Source organism: Babylonia areolata, chromosome 1 (assembly GCF_041734735.1).
Source record: "Babylonia areolata isolate BAREFJ2019XMU chromosome 1, ASM4173473v1, whole genome shotgun sequence".
Taxonomy (NCBI): domain Eukaryota; kingdom Metazoa; phylum Mollusca; class Gastropoda; order Neogastropoda; family Buccinidae; genus Babylonia; species Babylonia areolata.
Window position 1 is genome coordinate 47,349,933 of NC_134876.1, and position 19,940 is coordinate 47,369,872.

The 19,940-nt window shown below is 42.1% G+C and overlaps 1 protein-coding gene across 2 annotated transcripts in view; it reads right to left on the reverse strand.

The window, feature by feature from the left end:
* Positions 1-13,959, reverse strand: part of LOC143283508 (histone acetyltransferase KAT2A-like) — a 31,229-nt gene extending 17,270 nt beyond the window's left edge. Inside the window, exons 1-5 of one of the 2 annotated variants that reach the window (XM_076589753.1) lie at positions 13,765-13,959; positions 11,400-11,523; positions 7,210-7,355; positions 5,883-5,972; positions 4,559-4,740 (exon numbers count right to left, since the gene is read on the reverse strand). In XM_076589753.1, coding sequence (XP_076445868.1) covers positions 4,559-4,740; positions 5,883-5,972; positions 7,210-7,355; positions 11,400-11,523; positions 13,765-13,959 — 737 coding nt within the window. The remainder of the gene's footprint in view (positions 1-4,558; positions 4,741-5,882; positions 5,973-7,209; positions 7,356-11,399; positions 11,524-13,764) is intronic. The other variant, XM_076589760.1, reaches the window with a different exon arrangement.
* Between the last annotated feature and the right edge of the window lie 5,981 nt (positions 13,960-19,940).

Here is a 19,940-nt window from a genome sequence, read left to right on the forward strand (position 1 = left end):
CACGGCAGAGTAAAAATGATCATTCACATAAAAGCCCACCTGTTCATACGAGTAAACTTGGGAGTTGTAGCTTACTAATGCAGAGAAGAATAAATTGTTTTACTTTTACATAAGGTGCGTAAAATTTCCACACTGGGGTTGTGTTTACAGAGTCACACACACACACATGTGCACACTGATTAAAAACAAGAAGAAATAATCAGAAGCCTGAACAGCACACACACACACGTGTGTGTGTGGTTCATCCGTCGGGATCGACGAGGACCATCTAGTCATCCTGGGGGTGGGTGGGTTGGGCTCTGTGGGTGCGCAGATGACTGGTCAGGCCAATTCGCGCCCGGAAGGTTCTGACGCAGTGTGGACAAGGGATGGTGGTGGCTGTCGGGGACTTGCTGGCACTGCTTTTCCTGGCCTGTCTGCGTTGCTCTGCTGCAGCAATTCTGTTGGCCTCACAGGATTTGGCGCCTTTGTGGACAGCTGAACGCCACTTTGGTCTGTCCATTGCATTCAGCTCCCATGTGTCGTGGCTGATGTTGAAGGCCTTCAGAGAAGCTTTCAGAGTGTCTTTGAAGCGCTTCTTTTGGCCTCCATGGGAGCGCTTGCCATGTTGGAGTTCGCCATACAGCAGTTTCTTGGGGAGCCGGTGGTCTGGCATGCGAACTACATGGCCTGCCCAGCACAGCTGGGCCTGCATCAAGATGGTGTAGACGCTGGGCATTTTATGCCAAGAAGTTTTCTGAGGCGGGTGGTGTGGAAGTGGTTCAGCTTTTTGGTGTGGCGTTTGTAGACCATCCATGATTCACATCCATAGAGCAGTGTGGTGAGAACTATGGCCTTGTATACTTTGAGCTTCGTCTCCAGGGTGATGCCTCTCCTGTTCCAAACGTTCTTATGGAGTCAGCCGAAGGCAGCGCTGGCTTTGGCGAGTCTGGCATTCACCTCGTCGTCGATGACAACTGTGCGAGAGAGTGTACTGCCCAGGTATGTGAACTTGTCCACCGCGTTCAGTCGTTGCCCATTGATGAAGATGTTTGGTTCAACGTAAGGCTTTCCTGGAGCTGGCTGGTGCATCACCTCAGTCTTCTTTGTGCTGATTGTGAGGCCAAAGTTGTCACAGGCAGCAAAGAACTTGTCAACGCTGTGTTGTATGTGTGGTACCTGATGCCAATGCCTACATCAGCGTCTCTGAAGGCATCTGTCAGCATGGCTGAAAACATGAGACTGAACAGGGTGGGGGCAAGAACACACCCTTGCTTGACTCCGCTGGAGACAGGGAATGGTTCTGAAGTCTCTACGTTGTCTTGGACTCGGGCCAGCATCCCATCATGTACTTGCCATATGATGGTGATGAACTTTTTGGGACATCCGTACTTCGCCATGATTCTCCAAAGGCCATCTCTGCTAACAGTATCGAAGGCCTTGGTCATATCGACATAGGTGGAGTGAAGGTCGGTTCCTGACACTTCTCCTGGAGCTGCCTGGCAGCAAACACCATGTCGACAGTCCCGCGTTCTTTCCGGAAGCCGCACTGGCTCTCTGGTAGCAGACCTTGCTCAAGGTGCGCTATGAGACAGTTGAGTAGCACTCTGGCCAGAGTCTTGCCTGCGACGGACAGCAGGGATATTCCACGATGGTTGTCACAGGCCTGACAATTTCCTTTGCGCTTGTACAGGTGTATGATGGAAGTGTCTTTGAAGTCCTGTGGAACTGCCTCATGCTGCCAGATGAGCTGGAACAGCTGATGAAGCTTCTCAGTCAGCGCCATACCACCTTCTTTGTAGACCTCAGTTGGAATGGAGTCTGAGCCAGGGGCTTTGCCATTGGATAGCAGATGGATAGCTTTCTGGGTCTCCTCCAAAGTTGGAATGGCATCCAACGACTCACTGACTGGCACCTGGGGGAGTCGGTCGATGGCTTCATCATTGATGGTGGAAGGGCGGTTCAGTACGCTGTCAAAGTGTTCAGCCCATCTCTCAAGGATCCCGTCTTTGTCAGTGATTAGGGTAGAACCATCAGCACTGAGGAGTGGAGCAGATCCGGAGGTAGTGGGACCGTAGACTTCTTTCAGGCCGTTATAGAAGTTCTTCATGTCGTTCCTGTCTGCAAAGCCCTGGATCTCATCAGCTTTGTTGCTCAACCAGGAATCCTGCATCTGCCGCAGCTTCAGCTGGATGGTGCTGCGTGCGCTCTTCAGTATGTCTTGCTTTGACTGTGACTTGGGATCTTCAATGTGGGCTCTGTAGGCTTGGCGTCTGTCTTCCAGCAGCTGCTTGATCTCAGTGCAGTTCTCATCAAACCAGTCTTTGTGCTTCCTGGCAGAAGGCCCCAGGCACTCCATGGCAGTGCTGTACACCGTCTCATGCAGTGCGCCCCATGCTGCCTCCACATTCTGGTTGTCCAGCATGATGGACTCAAGGCGTTTCTCCAGGGTGTCAGCAAAGCTCTGCTTATTTTTGCCTAGCTCCAGCTTGTTGACTTTCAGGCGTTTGGGTGCTTTCATGCCCTGAGGCCGTCTCTTGGGCTGGATGCAGAGGTTGAGTTTGGAGACGAAAAGGCGGTGGTCTGTCCAGCACTCGGCGCCGCACATGGCCCTCATGACTCGTACGTCCTGCCTGTCCTGCATCCATGACGTCCTGTTATGGGCAGGGAGGCAGAAGACGGTGTTTGTGATAAGAAGGTTGTGCTCGGCACATGTCTGGAGAAGCAGTTGACCATTGCTGTTACAGTTACCAACCCCATGCTTCCCAATCACGCCTTCCCAGGAGGTGCTGTCACAGCCAACTCTCGCGTTAAAGTCACCAAGAATGATGAGCTTGTCTGCGATGGGAACAGTGGTGATGACAGCGTTCAGGTCCTCGTAGAACTTGTCCTTGATCTCATCCGGGTTGGTCATGGTGGGCGCGTAGGCGCTGACAATGGTGGTAAACTTCTTCCCGTTGCATAAAGGGAGTTTCATCGTCATCAGGCAATCGTTCACTCCTTTCGGGGGGCCAGCCAGCTTGCCAACAAGGGTTGTCTTCACTGCAAAGCCAACTCCAGCCTCGCATCTCTCTTCAGGTCCGCAACCACTCCAAAAGATGTAGCCTGCGCCTCGCTCACAGAGTTCGCCTTCTTCTGCCAGTCTGGTCTCACTGAAGGCAGCGATGTCAATGTTGTACCTGGCTAGTTCACTCGTAATGAGTGCTGTGCGTCTCTGAGGTCTGTTTGAGTCGCCTCTGTCCAGAAGCGTACGCACGTTCCATGTGGCAATGGTCAATGGGGTGCTCCTTGCTTTCTTCTTTCCTCTGTGTGTCGACCGCCTGAGTAGGGTCCCTGTCAGCCGTGGTATGCTGACTAGGGTGGTGTGGAGCAGGCAATGTTTAGGGCACCTTTTCTAGCCCCTTCCTCATGCCATGGAGGTGAGCAGTGCTGTCCTGAACAGGACTGCTCAGTCGCTCAGGGGGCTGCCGATCTCCACCGCTGCTTCAGTCGGTGAAAAACGACCCTATGGCCTGAGCCACCTGTGTGCAGGTCCGCGGCTACGACTGCCAGTGTACCCACGCCTGTCACTTCGTCGCTCGCCTGTCGCCACAGGGCTTGGGGAAAATGATGGTATGGGATGAAGGATGACTGATGACTTGCGCGATGACTTTGTTTATAGTGAGGAGGAGTTGCGCACCGTCAACCTCACTCTCTTGTCCGAGACCATCTGTATCCAGTGGCAAGACGCGGTCAAGACGACTGGAGATAGAAACGGATGCAGTGGATGACCAGGATGTCCTATGTGCCTCATCCTGCCCTCAGCACTCCACAGTGCTCTGCTGCAACCACCTTCCTCTCCGTTGAGTCCGCCGGATCCAGTCTTCACATGCTTGGGTAGACAAGCCCTAACTCACCGAGGGTTTGAGACCTGTCGGCTACCCTCACCTAGTTTAGCCAGCCTGTCAAAGCTGTTGCCCTGTTGCATGCTAGCAGCTTCTAGGACCCATAAGTGAGAGCTGGATGCCGGTGGGGACCAATAGAGGACAAACCACTCCCGGAAGAGCATGACAAACCCCCCCCTCTAGAGGTACTACCCCTCCCGTGCACTCCCTAACCCCCTAACACACACACACACACACAGATTTAGAATGCATGAGGGGGAAATAGTGCATGACCTTGACTAACACAAAAATAAAAAATTAGAAAATCAAATCCAACTGACGCAAATGACTGAATGGTTTCTTTGAAGTTCAGTTCAATTGTTGTTTTTTCTTGATTAAGACTGTTTATTTGGTAAAAGTAGGCACAGCATGACAGAGCAAAAAATGTCTTACATGGCTAATACAAAGTTCCTGTATACATTACAAGTTACAATCACTGGCAGAGTTTAAGCCTTTATAATGTTGTGTACTGAAAACAGCAAAGATAAAATACAAACAGTAAAGAGCAGTAACTCTCTCCATTCACAAGGTACACAACTTGAAGATAAAATATAGCTCCGACCAACTTACTTATCTAAATTTATTTATTTTTTCCTTTGATATGTCTTCCTAAAGTTCATGTCTTTTTTTTTTGTCTTTTTTTTTTAAATATGAACCTTGTGTAGTGGACTTTGTACTCTTTGATGTCCTCGTTCCCATATCGCTTGGCCCTGCTGACAGGCGTTTCCAACTTCCAGTGGTTCAGACAGTGCAGAAACATCTTGGCCAGGTCGTACATGGTCTGCCACTCTGTCGGGTTCAGGTGGCCAAACTTGTACACCACGAAGTTCATCACTCCCTGCCACACAGAAGGGGACCAAACATGTACACACATGTCTACCAACAAGGGAGTTTGGGTCTATTCAGTACCTCCACTGTGTCAATACCGCAAAGATAGGAAATGAGCTATCATCTGCTACTGCTTTCCCACAAATTAATGCCGCCGCATTTGTGCATCTGCCTTTAATTTGGGCAGCGTTCTCATCTCCGAAGTCACTGACATCTTCATTAGTCACAATGGAATTCCATGATGATGATGATGATGTACATGTATGTATGCCTTGTTACAGCAAAGGAACTAAAGCACATCAGTATTTTATTGTAAAAAGTACTCAAGCACTTGGAACAAAAAACAAGCAAAGACATTCCAGGAACCATAGTTTATTAAAAAAAAAATATATATATATAAGCACTGTCAACTTGACTGGGAAGCTATACTGCATCTGTTTAGTTTAATTTTAATGGCAACCTGATTCTGAAACAGCATGCCTGTTTCTGAAACATTTTGTACAGAGCAAGCTTTCCATAACCAATCTGAGAATGTCTAATCAAGCAGTAAGAATGAAATAGTCTTTTGAGACAAGTCCCCGTTTAAAGCCTCTTCTGAACTGTCAAAACAATTAGCCGAAGGGAAAAACCCACAAAATCAGAATGTTTTGAACAAGGAGTACTTGCGAACAAACATAGATTTCATTTTAAATGTTATCATTAGCTTTTAAAAACTCTCCTCTTATTAAGAAAATAATAAAAGTTAGATGAACCTCATGTTTACAACAATTCCTGAGTTACTTACTAAGAATGTGATGTACAGAGATTATGTACTGTGATACTGGCAAAAAGCAACCATCCAAAAAAAAAAACAACAAAAAACCAGCAGTAAGTAACACATGGAGTACAGACTAAACGGATAAATGAAACTCACCTGCGTACTCACTCTTTCTCTCTCTCCCTCCTTCTATCACACATACACACACACACACACATTCTTTTACCCTCAATAAAGATCATTTTGACACACTGCATGATTCAGTTACATGCTTTCTCTTTCAGGCACTCCTCATTTCAAAGTTAAATATCAAGTCAAAAATTTATGAAGTTCCTTAAATTGCTGAAGACATTCAAGTTCTAATACTGAATGAGAACAGAGAAAACATCACTTACCTTAGCAATACTGGGTCTCTCAAAAGGAGGCTTGCCAATATTTCCTTCTACGACAGGCACTGACTGGTTGTGTATACATTTCCTCAACAACTGCACAAGAATACAAAACAAAAACTTTCAAGTTCAATAACATCAAAAATTGAATTTCTATACAAAGCACCATGCAAAATATAAATAACTGACAAAACATGTCCAAAATTGTTCTTAAAAAATCAGAAAATAAAAAATAAACAGCATGACTTGAGATGCTAAAGAGACATCTTCAAAGAACTAGTTAATAATTTTCTCATGTATTCTGTTGATACCTAATGAAATCATGAACTTATAATATCATAATCAATGATAACATCATCATCATTAACACTACATTGACAACAATATTCCCAGAAATCGGTATCTTTCCTGGACCTAAGGGAGGCAACCAAGTCAAACATGAGGACTGATCAATATGAACAGAATAAAAAAAATGACAAAGAATGCACGAACCACTTTGTGTACTTCACTACTTGTTGACAATATGATTATGCACCTTCAGGTCTTGGCAATTAGATATCCCTGACTAATCCATATATACAATTCACATCTGTTTTAAAGAGACTTTGAAAAAGGAAAGGGGGCCAGATACCTGACCTGTATTATGTACTCAGTACATAGACCCAATAAAGCGTGAACCACTTTGTGTACTTCACTAATAATTGACAATATGATAATCAGGCTGTGGCAATTAGATGTCCCCGACTAATCCACAGTATACATCTGTTTTATAAAGATTTTGAAAAAGAAAAGGGACCAGACACCTGACATGTATAATACATATAGACTTAGTACATATATAGACCCAGTCAATGCCACCTCACAGCACGTTACCTTAAAGAGATGGAAGTAGATCTTACATACAGACCCAAATCATCATCTTCTTCTTTGTTTGTAGGCTGCAACTCCCGCATTCACTCATATGTACACTAGTGGGCTTTTACATATATGACCGTTTTTACCCCGTCATGTAGGCAGCCATACTCCATTTTTTTGGGGTGTGCACGCTGAGTATGTTCTTGTTTCCATAACCCATCGAACACTGACATGGATTACAGGATCTTTAACGTGCGTATCTGATCTTCTGCTTGCACATACACACGAAGTGGGTTCAGGCACAAGCAGGTCTGCACATGTGTTGACCTGGGAGATTGGAAAAATCTCCATCCTTTACCCACCAGGCGCCGTTACCAAGATTCAAACCCGGGACCCTCACATTGAAAGTCCAATGCTTTAACCACTCGGCTACTGCGCCTGACACAGACCCGATCACTGCCACCTCACTGTACTTTACCTTGAAGAGGTGGAAGTAGATCTGCTTGGTGTCCACATCCTCCTCACGGTGCACGCACAGAAACAGGTTCTCCACATCCACCACCAGCCTCAGCAACCGGTCCAACTCGTCCATTTCCACGTTCTCTAGGTGAGACACGTGAACGCCTGACCAAACACACAACACACCCAACATTCACTTGTCCAGAAATATCTTTTAAAAAACAATGTTCCATCTAACTTCTAATTCACTGTTTACTGAAAGTGCAACTGTCCTGAACAAAACAACAGAGTAGACCTCTAAATGATAATCCTAACATTTTCTTGTTTGTGCTTCAGAAAGAAAACTCTGTGTATCTTCAAATCTTAAAGGAAATTTTCTATCTAAAATTACATTTAAATAACATACTTACCTGTGACCCAACTAGTGCAGACTCCGGCAGGGGCCTGACATTCCTGTCCTGTGCAAACTACTATCCGCCTATGCGGAGAAAACGAAAGCAACTACAGGCCGATAACCTCACAGAAGTAGGTAACCTCCACTTTGTCCCGCTAGCTAGCACCCTCTTTTGACTGCAATATGCCATCACCAGCGCAGGGAGCAGGGAGAACAGGAAGCGGGGAGGACGGGAGGGTCTTAAATTTGGGTCACGGTAAGTATGTTATTTAGACGTAATTTTAGATAGAAAATTTCCTTTTAATTACACATACTTAACCGTGACCCAACTAGTGCAGAATAACGCGACAAGGTGGAGGGCTCGCCTGTTCTACTGTCTGTCTGCTGCGATGGCCTGTTGTGCAACTACCACAGAAGCGATGCCTCTTGAGCCATCATCCCGCAAGCGTGCGACGTCTCTCAGGTAGAAGTTGATGAAGGTAGCAGGGTGTTTCCAGTATGCAGCATCCATGATGTCTTGCAGCCGTGCTGAGTGCGCTAAGGCAAGAGAAGAGGACCATGGTCTGACTTCATGTGCTCTGGCTGAGGAGGCATCAAGTCTCAATCCTTCTGTTCTATCACCAGTGCGCTGCAATGGCCTGTTGTGTGACCACTGCAGAGGCAACGCCTCTTGAGCCATCATCCCTAAAGCGATAGATGTCCCTAAGTAGAATTCGATGAAGGTAGAGTGTATTGTGTCACCTAAGGGTATGGTGCGGGCAAAGAAGACTGAGGCCCGAAGCTGTTATTGTGGGAGAGGTCTGTGGACCACAGCTGTGCTGATAAATGTAGCGCAAAGAAAATCGGGTCGGTGTGTTGAATCCACACTTTACTGAGAGCCCTTCGAATCAAAGGAAGGGAAGGAAACACATACCCTATAGGGTTGTCTCACTTGAGCGCGGTTGAGCGTCAATGCAAGGAGGTGCACATGTGGTTTGATCTGATGATTCAACATCGGTTGTGGGCTGATAGTGGAAGTGGTATATGTGTTTAGAGGAAACTGTGGCACAAGACAGAGGTAGGCCACCATGTTGGGCTTGCCTTAGGCATGATAGCCAGATCTGTAGAGCTCCTCCATGAAAGCTGACAGGCGATAGGTGCTCCCCCCCCCCACCCCCCACCCACCCCCACCTGTCTGTCGTTGCCAAAAAAGACAGCACTGGCATGTTGCCTATGCATAGAAGGGCAGGCATTTGGCAACAAGAGACTTGAGGTCCCTGGTGTCTCAGGGACAGGGCTGTGTAATTGCCCAGGTAGGTACCATCACGAAGGGGCATGCGGAAGGCTTGGTGTGCTTCTCTACCTGAGAGTGGCATGTTGGAGCAACCTGCAGAAAGTTATCAGCAGTCAATGGCTGGGATGGATCAGGCTGTGGGAGTGCACTTCATGTGCCCGCAGGTCACGGAGTCTCATTCTGTGGTGGAATTCCTAATGGAAGAGGGTTTCCATGGGGAAATTTTTGCTGAGGGTTCTTTAGTGAGAAAGGGGACCGGATTCATGACAGGCCTCTGGCTGTGTGTGGTGCACACTAAGTCTGGGATGGAGGAAAGTGGCTGTAGATGTGTTGTACTGGCCATTTACATCAAATCACTGATCTGACATGCGTTTTCAGTATGGCCAACAGTAAAGTGAGAGCTGTATTATCAGCGGTTTCTGAATTGCAAAGTGAAATCATTAGCAGCTTAGTCTTTCATGAAGGACTATGTCTCTCAGACTAGAAGTCAAAGTGCATTAGCAGCTTAGTCTTTCATGAAGGACTATGTCTCAGACTAGAAGTCAAAGTGCACTGGGACTTAGTGCTGTAGCCTTGAGGGCTAACTAGCCTTTGGGATGCGTCCCAATGGTGAGTCCAAAGGCCCTCTTGATCGAGGGACTGGGGATGCAACTTGGGCAAAACACTCTCTACTATAAATTGTATAATCAGATTCCAGCCCAAATAGTCAGGACAGCAGTTGCCTGCTCTGCTGATCTGATAGTCATTGTCGTACACGACTGATTATCATATACTGGTCCTAGGAGGACACCAGTCAGCATGGATAAATCAGGAAACAGCTGCTGTGTGCTTGAGGGATGAAGGTGTCCACCATGCAGGTTATGTTGAAATGTAAGGAAGCCGGAAGGAGTTGACAGGGTCTTGTGGTGCAACCATGTGTCTGAAAGACATGGTGCTTGCTTCCAAAGTGACAACAAAGTCATCCTCTGACAGGCCCTTGACTGAAGGCTGGGGCTCCATGATGGGATAGCCTGCCTAGGCTAGAAACCCCTGGAAGTGTCTCATTGGAAAGACAGTGCTTGAGAAGGAATGCCCATCTGTAACCACAACAGTGGTTGTGTGTTGAGGCTGAAAGAATCGGGCAGGGAAGACCAAGTGCATAAAGTGCTTTCGAACGTCAATCGTTTGAGACATTGATGCTGGATCTCTGTTCAAGCAAGGTGATGGGGTGAACTAATGTGCTTGAATGCAGCATCTGCCGTGTCAGTAGGAGTGGGCAGAAAGGTACGCCTCTGTGGGTAATGAACGGTTCGTTTTGCTTTGTGAGACGCATCCGTCCTTGTCAATATGCCATTCTCCCGAGTGTAGAGGAAAACAATTATTACCCAGGCCTTCAGCTACTGGTGAGGAGTGGAAGAAATGGACTTAGGGTGATTGTCTCCTGCCCAGTGGGCAGTTTTTGGGCCCGCTAAAACTTGGAAAGAATGAAGGGCATGTGTGTCCGGAGTGGCACCTCTAAGTTGGACTGCCTCATCCCTCCTTGTACCAGGTTAGGGCATCTCTAGCCCTGTGGGTGATTGTTGTAGGCAAATGAGTTGGGTTGCCTTGTGCCTCCATGCACCATGAGAGGGCATCCTTAGCCCTGTGGGTGGGAAGGGAGTGTGTGTGGGTCCCTAAGGACCAACCACTACTGATATGTCAAGAAGTATACATTCAGGTGTGAATGAGGCAGTTTTGTCTGTGAGTGCAGTCGTCCGCCGAAAGCAAGGTATGGATGAATTTATGAAAATGAATACATATAAGTACAATGGGATTATAAACTTCCATCAACTCAAGTGATGGTGTCAGGAATATGCCAATGACATGACAAGAGATCTAGTCACAAGAAATAAGCGGCTGTGTAAACAAATGTGTAGCGTACACAGATATACCAAAGTAAATGGGTAAGTGTGCATAATCCGTAATGGGAAGGAATCTGTGTATGCACCTATATATAAGAGATGTACATACGCATATAAATAAAGTGCCAGTATGTAGACACAGAGAGATCTGGGCATGTGAACAGAATGATGCATTTGCAAGTGTGTCTATATTGCTATGTAGGGAATCTCAATGAATAGATGGCAATGAATAGAGATAGAAATAAAATTGTACATGTTAATATGAAAGTCATATGAACCTATCCCGTAAGCGCACACACGTGTATACCGAGGGATAAGTATTCATCTATAAGTGTAAATATAGAAATGTGTATAAATGTAGCAAGATATGGTGTGTGTGCATATATATATATACACACACACACTTTTTTTCTTTTCTTTTTTTCTTTTTTTTTTTTGATAAGAAATCAAAAACAGAAGGGGAAATATTGTGATTTATTTCCTGTAATTGTGTATAACCAGAAGAGAATGGTAATACTAATAGAGATGGTTGCCTGCAGAGGACTGTGTGCAAGTGTGGGGGGACGAAGAACCCTAAAGTTCAGTGGCCAATAGCCTAAGAAACAGCAAGAAAGGTGCAGTTGTTATGCAAAGTTGTGTAAAGTCCATGAATATATACCAACCCAAACTGTGTCCACAACTCCGGCAGGGATCAGTCAAGTTGGCCAGGGGTTGGGACATATCTGCCCTGGAAGACGTCGGTGGAGGATTTGGATTCTTCCATCCATTACAATTACAGCCTTCAGACTAAAAAACAAAAACAAACAAACAAACAAAAAAACATTAAATAGTTAAATAAGAATAAAAGAATTCTGATTACACATACTGAAAAGAGAAACTATAGAGTAGGAATTACCATTTAAAGGTAGAGTCCTATATTCTGATTACACATACTGAAAAGAGCAACTATAGAGTAGTAATTACCATTTAAAGGTTGAGTCCTATTTTAGCATCCACAATTCAGGAACCTATTTTGCCGGCAGTTATTGTGCATGTATGAAACAATATATAATTGCCATTAGTAGATGTTGTAACCATTTTCAGAGTATTTCGATTCTAATTTGTTATCATCAGTTATCTGTTTATTTATTATCAGTTATTTGGTAATGTCCAACTCTAGTAGCAACCTAAATTTCTGGAGCTATATGCACAGTATATTTTGTAAAAATTGCAATGCAGGCATGATGAAGTACATGTATAACATAACAATAATTTGGCCTTTGTCATCCACTCTGAGTAGGTAAACTGTGGAGAAATTGCCTAAAAAAAAAAAACAGTGTCATAAACCCATACTAACCTGATAACGACATACAAAAACATGCTTTCCTGTACACTGTACAGCCACCAAAACTGCAATTGCAGGAAAGAGTGTGATGTTTTTATAAGGTTAGTATGGGCTTATAACGGTTTTTCTGGCAATTTACACTACAGTTTACCTACTCAGAGTGCATGACAAAGGTCAAATGATTGTTAATTATGTTATACTTCATGCCTACATTCAGTCATTGCAAAAGACATGAATTGTGACAAAATATGCCAGTTCAGTTCAGTTCAATTCTTGGGATATTTATAAGCCTTACGGCTTTTTTTTTTTTTTTTTTTTTTTTGGTCCCAGTCAACAGAAATATTGTTTTGCCAGTACACTTGCTCAGGAGTAATAGTAGAAATTTATTTTATTTTTTTATCATTTGTCATAAATGAATTTCAACATGCTGATGCTATTTACCTGTTCTAGAAGATTTTTAAAAGTGTTAACATTGTTAGCCATCTTAACATGCAGACGTAGTGTAATCCAATAACTTGAATACGGTGCAATTCTGTTACTAAAAGAATATTTTCGAATGTTAGTTCTTGAATACTTAATAGATTGTCAGTGGCATTCCTTGTTATATCTGTGAAAGATTTCTGAAAAAGGTCTCTTTGTCTGATTTATCAATAATAGATCCCATCTTATTCTATGAAATTTCAAAGATGGTAAATTAAGTAATTTCACTCTTCCTTCATATGTTTTATCCTGCAATCCACTAACAAACCTTGTTGCCCTTCTTTGAACTTTTTCAACTTCAACAGATTACTTTTTGTATAGCGGGTACCAAATAACATTTCCGTATTCGAGGTGTGGTCTTGAATAATCAAACAAACGTGTCACTGTCCATATATGAGAAAGTTATTTTAATAATCCCGAGTACTCTGTTTGCCTTTTAATATTACATAATTAATGTGTCTATCAAATTTTAAATTATCATCAAAGATAACTCCCAGTCTTTATCTTCAGAACATTTACTCAAACTCTTCTGTCCATCAGTGTGTCTCATATGTAATCACTCTGAGGGTTGATTTTCCCAACATGTAATACTTTATACTTACCTGCATTAAAATATAGATTCCATGTGTTTGTCCATTCTATTGTATTAGCTTATCTATATCTGTCTATAATGTATATTTATACCGTGCATTTATCTCAAGGAATTTGGGTTGCTGAAGTTGGGACATTACCTGTTATTTTACTCCATTTTGATGTGGATTCAGTCACTAATGTGCCACCAAAGGTGTTCTTTTTTTGTTTTGTTTTGTTTTTGTTTTTGTTTTGTTGTTGTTTTTGTTGTTTTTGTTTTGGGGGGTGGGGGGTGGGGGGGGGGTTGTTTGTCTGGTTGTTTGCTTGGGTGCTTTGTTTTGTTTGTTTTTTTTTTTTTGTTTGTTTGTTTTTTGTTGGTTTTTTGTTTGTTTGTTTGTTTTTAATCCCACAAACCATGAAAGTATACCCAATGTTTGCAGTAATTTAGGGCGCTAAAAGTATACTAGGTCAGGTATTTTATTGCTTGCAAAGTCGGTTTCCACTGTTCAACTTTTCATTGCAATGACAACATTCACTGATAACGTTCAACAGGCTTAAATCAGTGAGAAATACAACTAAAACTCGCGAAAGAAACACGCGTGTAGTGTCCTCACGCTCTTCAAATCAGTTAAACTTGTTCTTTGTCAACAAACCTTGCATGCAGAATATACAGCCAATTTTTCCAACTTTTTGTTTCTCGGAAAACTTTTCACCATCATTTTCTTTTGTGCAATCCTCTGAAAGTTGTTGGGTCGCGCAATTTCAGCTGTGGATCCAGCAGTTGGAGTCGGACGAGCCATATTTTGTCCCTCCTCAGCCCCATTCATCTTGCCTTCCTCGGACGCCATTATCACGCTGTACTGTTGTTTCCTATGTGCACAGCAGCTGCTACTATTCCTTTGTATTATATTCACGACAACAAGGCAGCCATCAATTTCAGTTTTTCAAGGAAGTGTCACTGCGTTCGGACAAAATCCATATATACTGCACCACATCTGCTGGGTAACCTGATCAGCAGCATAACCCAACGTGCTGTGGCAGGCCTTGAGCACCACATGCATATTTATATTTGTGCACCTCAATATCAGAGCCTGGTAGATTTCTTGTTGTCAGTTGCCGTTCAGTGGCTCTTTTTTTACAGTGCGCCGCCAAGTGCGTGCAGCGGCACACGGGACCTCAGTTTATCATCTCATCAGTAGTAGTAGTAGTAGTAGTAGTATAGGGACTGGCAGTCATCTGCCTAGACCTCTCGGTCTTTTTATGTCCCCATCGAATCTCCATCTTCACTTCTTCCATTTTCTTTTATTTATTTATTTTCATCCTTTGTTTGTTGTCGGGCGGTGTACGCAAGTACACTTCTGCAAGAACTTTGTTTTATTCATCATAGTCAAAAAATTATTCTTTTAAGATGGTGTTGTTGTCAAGGAGATTTTTGAACGTGTTAATATTTTGTGCAAGTTTAACTTCGATTGGTAATGCATTCCTTGTTTGTGCAATTCGGTTAGCCAATGAATTTTTTCTAATGTTGGTGTTGCAGTGTTCTAAACATATTTTCTTTACTGAGTTCCTTGTACTGTCATAGTCAGACATTCTAAAGATATGTTTTGCATTTACATCATTTATGTTATTTAATATCTTATAAGTTTCAATCAAATCTCCTCTTACTCTTCTACCTTTCAGTGAATGTAGATTTAAGTATGTAAGTCTTTGTTGGTAACTCATATTCTTGCATTCTTTTAATAGTTTTGTTGCTCTTCTTTGGACCCTTTCTATTGCTATAGATTGTCTCTTAAGGTATGGGTGCCACACAATATTACCATATTCCACATGCGATCTAACTAATGCTTTATATAAATTTAGAAATGTATCTTTGTCTAAGTAATTGAAGGCTCTCTTAATTACACCAATCATTTGGCTTTATTTATAATATTATCAATATGTGTATCAAAGGAAAGTTTATCGTCAAACATTATTCCTAGGTCTTTTTCACTATGGCATTTCTCAATATTCTGCCGTGTCGTGTATTTTCATGTGGTAATTGTTATTTGAATTTTTTTTCCTATTTGCATTACTTTACACTTTGAAACATTAAAATAAAGGTTCCATTTGTCAGACCATTCTTGTATAGTGTATATAAATCAGTTTGTAATGTGTGATTGTTGCGTGCATCACCATAAATTTTAGTGTCATCTGCAAAAATTTTACACATACTTTGTATACAATCAGGAAAGTCGTTTATATATATTGTGAAAAGTACTGGTCCAAGAATACTGCCCTGTGGAATACCACTGATTACGTTTGCACAAGTTGACTTTTCTTCTCCTATCTTAACTAATTATGTTCTACCTGTTAAGAAGTTTCTTGTCCAGTTCAGTAAGTTACCAGTAATAACCATATGAGGCTAATTTTAATAACAGTCTTTCGTGTGGGACAGAATCGAATGCTTTTCTGAAGTCTAAATAAATTATGTCAATAGATTTACCGCTATCTATCATTTTACTCAGATCTTCTATTACTTTCAATAGTTGCGTTATACATGATCTATTCTGTCTAAAGCCATGCTGACATTCTACATAAAAGTTATTTATTTTCATATGCGAAATCATTGCATCTCTAATAAAAGATTCTAAAATCTTACACACTATACATGTCAGGCTCACTAGTCTATAATTACCTGGTTCTTGTTTTGACCCTTTCTTGTAAATAGCTGTTACCTCAGCCATCTTCCAGTCGTTTGGTATGGAAGCACTTTCAAGTGACTTATTATAGATGATGCTCAGTGGAATAGCCAACTCTTTGCTCAACGCTTTTAGGAGCCTTGAAGCTATTTGGTCTGGTCCTTGTGCTTTATATGGGTCTAAAACTTTTAGTTTATTTTCCACTGCCATAGGGGTGACCCTTAGATCACATACATTTATATTTCCCGATCTGGAACTTTCTCCAAGGTTAGGTAAATTCGTAACAGTCTCTTTCGTAAAACACTTGCAAAGAAATTATTTAAAGTTTCTGCTTTTTCCCTATCTGTTTCTGCTAAACCACCATCTTTTTTCAGTACTCCTATTCCCGTTCTTAGCTTAGTTCTTTCCTGTCCATACTTCCAAAATATTCTTGGGCTATATTTGCAGTTTTTTGCTATGTTTCTTTCGTACTCTTTTTTTTAAATAGCTTTTTTAATGAGCTTACAGCTCTTATTCCTTTCTGTTACATAACATAAATATGAGTAACCTGTTTCTGTTCTTAAGAATCCCTTATATAGTTTATATTTCTTTTTGATGCTTCTAATTATTTTTCTGTTCATCTATAAGTGTTTTAATTTCTTTTCTTGTCTACCTGTAATTTTAGATATAAATTTATCCATAGATTTAAGTATTAGTATATTTAAGTCATTCCAGCACTTGTTAACATCTTGTTCCTCCATGTATGTCCAATCCATTTTATTTATTGTTTCTCTTATTTTATTATAATTTCCCGTTTTTAGGTCAAATTTATACTTAATTTCTTCTTTCAACTTCACCATTGAAATATGGAACCGGAAAACCAGAATGTCATGGTCACTCTTTCCAAGAGGATCTAGGTGTTTGATTTCACTTACCAACCTGGTATCGTTCACCATTATTAAATCTACAACTGATGCTAGGTCTTTGACCTATTCTATTTCTTGTTGGTCTTGCCACTTTATGAGTCAGGAAAGCAACTCTCAGACATTCTATAAAATTATTATCGGAAGGGCCTGTCCATGAACCATCCCACTGTGTAGCTGGATAATTAAAATCACCCATAATACAAACTTTGTCAAAATTTGTCAATTCTTTAGATCAGTTTATCAGTTCAAATAACTTTTCAATATTCTGAATGGCTAGACGGTAATTTTTTTCCGTTCAAACTTGGGAGAAAGGGCGTGCCGAGCCGCGGGAGTCAGTCGAAACCCGGCAGCGAAGTCTTCAATGTGAATCACTGACAAAAACAGGTGTGGGTAAGAATGACTTGTATGAACGAGACGAAACGAAGAAAGTATGAACTGACATGCGGATACTTGCAGTCCTTTTTCCGAAACTGCGCAAGCGTGTACAGTGCTCACTTCCGTTTCCGTTTTGAGCAATAACAAAGAAACCGAAAGTGTGCCGTAATTATTTCGTCAATTTGTTATTTTCATGTATTTTGTATATTTTTCAGCAATTCAGTTTAGTTTGTAATGAAAACGACATTCATCAGTAAATATAATCACGTATGCGCACGCGGTGTGTCTGTCTGTCACTGGAACTCACTCTCAGAAACAATTAACACCATTGCCCAACCACCTTCAAAAAACATTGCCTTTCCCACCTTATGCCATAATGTGTAATGTAAATCGTTCATTTTATTGATACTGTTTGTCAAATGTGTATGGTTGACTGAGAACCTTCCTCACCCTCTATCCCCCATTCTGGTGTGTAGTGCGGTGTGTGTTGTGTGTCACGGTGTTTGTTTCTTTCATTTTGTTCATTTTTTTCCCTGTGCATTTTACTAACACCATGCTAGTACCTGTGTGTGTGTGTGTTCGTGTGTGTGTGTGTGTGTGTGTGTGGTTGTTTTGATTTATGTATATTTTTTCCTCTGTTATGTATCTCTACTAACACCATGCTTTCATTTTATTAAATATTGTGAGTGTAGACACTATAAAGGGCGGGGACTGATGTAAAAAAAAAAAAAAAAAAAAGCACACCAGTGCTTATCTATTATCCTCGAAATAAAGAATTTGTCTTGTCTGTCTGTCTCACGGACACTGGTGTCAGTGTGTGTCTCCGCCGGCACCGCAGTACGGCGTGTTCCTTCCGCTCAGAATTCAAGCAAAGACCACATGCTGCGTCCGCCTTGGAAGAGAGAGAATCTGAGTGCACAGGTTCGAATCACAACGACAGTCGCCAGTATTTTCTCCCCCTCCATTAGACCTTGATTGGTGGTCTCAGTGGACGCTATAGTCATTTGGATGAGACGATAAACCGAGGTCCCATGTGCAGCATGCAGTTAGCACACGTAAAAGAACCCACGACAACAAAAGGGTTGTCCTGGCAAAATTCTGTAGAAAAAAATCCACTTCAATAGGAAAACAAATAAAACTGCAGGCAGAAAAAAAAGGTGTCGCTGTCAGCGTAGCGACGTGCTCTTCCTGGGAAGAGCAGCCCGAGTTTCACACAGAGAAATCTGTTTTGACAAAAGAGTGATACATACCGGTGATGCACGTGCGCACCTCTCCTATATCTTTCGACCCTGAAGGGAAACTTTTTTTTTCTTTTTTTTTTTTCCATATGTTTTACTGAGCTTGTGGTGTTATTTATTTGCATGGCATATATTTTGTTTGGAATTTTCTGTCAACACGCATCATCTCACATTTATCTTCACTGAAGTAGGCTACAAATTATGTTGTTGTTTTTTCTGTCCAAGCTTGCAGTTAAAACTGGACTGTTACATGTTGTATTATACATTGTAGTATAATCGTAAAACATGATGATCCCACACAATCTACTGGAAGGTCGTTTATAAAATGTCATAGGAAAAAATAGTATCACTTTTGATCCCAGAATACTTGGGAGATTCCACTGTGACTGCCGAACTGGAACATTGCATCGTGGATCATTTCAAGTAAACTGATTATTTAGTTTCTCTTAGTCGAGTCCCTCCCTTTATATCGTTCAGACCCGGTTGTTGAAAGGGTTCTTTGTAAATTCTCATTTGAGACAGGACCTGGATCGGATTCAACTTGACCAGACAACACCAAGAATTGGAGGTCTGTCTTTACTGATGTTTGAACAGACTCTTTGAGAGGCGAAAAGAAATTACTCAGCTCTTTTTCAAAGCTGGGGAAAGACATGAGCATTCAGAAGAAAGAGATGGAGGACTTGGCACAGGATTTGAACTGAATTGCACTGAAAGAAACGGGTGTGTGATAATAAGTGGAGAACCAGGAACTTGAATGGTTCACTTTAAAACCAGGCGTGTCAGGAAATATGCGTGTGAGTGCCGAGCGCTTTTATTGACTCACTTGTGTAAACAAAGTGAGTCTATGTTTTAACCCGGTGTTCGGTTGTCTCTGTGTGTGAGTGTGTGTGTGTGTGTGTGTGTGTGTGTGTGTGTGTGTGTGTGTGTGTGTGTGTGTGTATGTGTGTGTGTGTCTGTGTGTCTGTGTGTCCGTGGTAAACTTTAACATTGACATTTTCTCTGCAAATACTTTGTCAGTTGACACCAAATTTGGCATAAAAATAGGAAAAATTCAGTTCTTTCCAGTCATCTTGTTTAAAACAATATTGCACCTCTGGGAAGGGCACAAAAAAAAAAAGAAGACTAATTATATGCAAACTGCATTTACTGTTATATTTATATTTTTTTGTATTCTCTAAACTTGGCACTTTGACCTCTTATTCTGACACAACAACAAGAGGAGTCATTATTATCATTTTTTGTTCAAACAGGAACTTTTTGCTAAGCATGGAATTTTTTATTTATTTTGCAAACGTTTTGGTGCAGATAGTAAAAAGGGAAATTACTCTGTAATTAATGCTAGGGGACTTAATTTACTACAAGTGAGTCTTGAAGGCCTTGCCTCTCTTGTTTTATTTATTTTTATCTTTACTTTTCTTTTCTTAAAAAAAAAAAAAAAAACAAGAAAACTTTCAAGGAACTCAGAGAGAGAGAGAGAGAGAGAGAGGGGGGGGGGGGGGGGGGGGGGGGGGGCCGGGACGACCGCGGGAATGTCAAATGATATCAAATGACGAGACACCACGACACAAAGCCGTTTCACATTGAGAGTATGTCAAAGGTTACCGCCCTTTCCGCCTCATTCCCCACCACCATG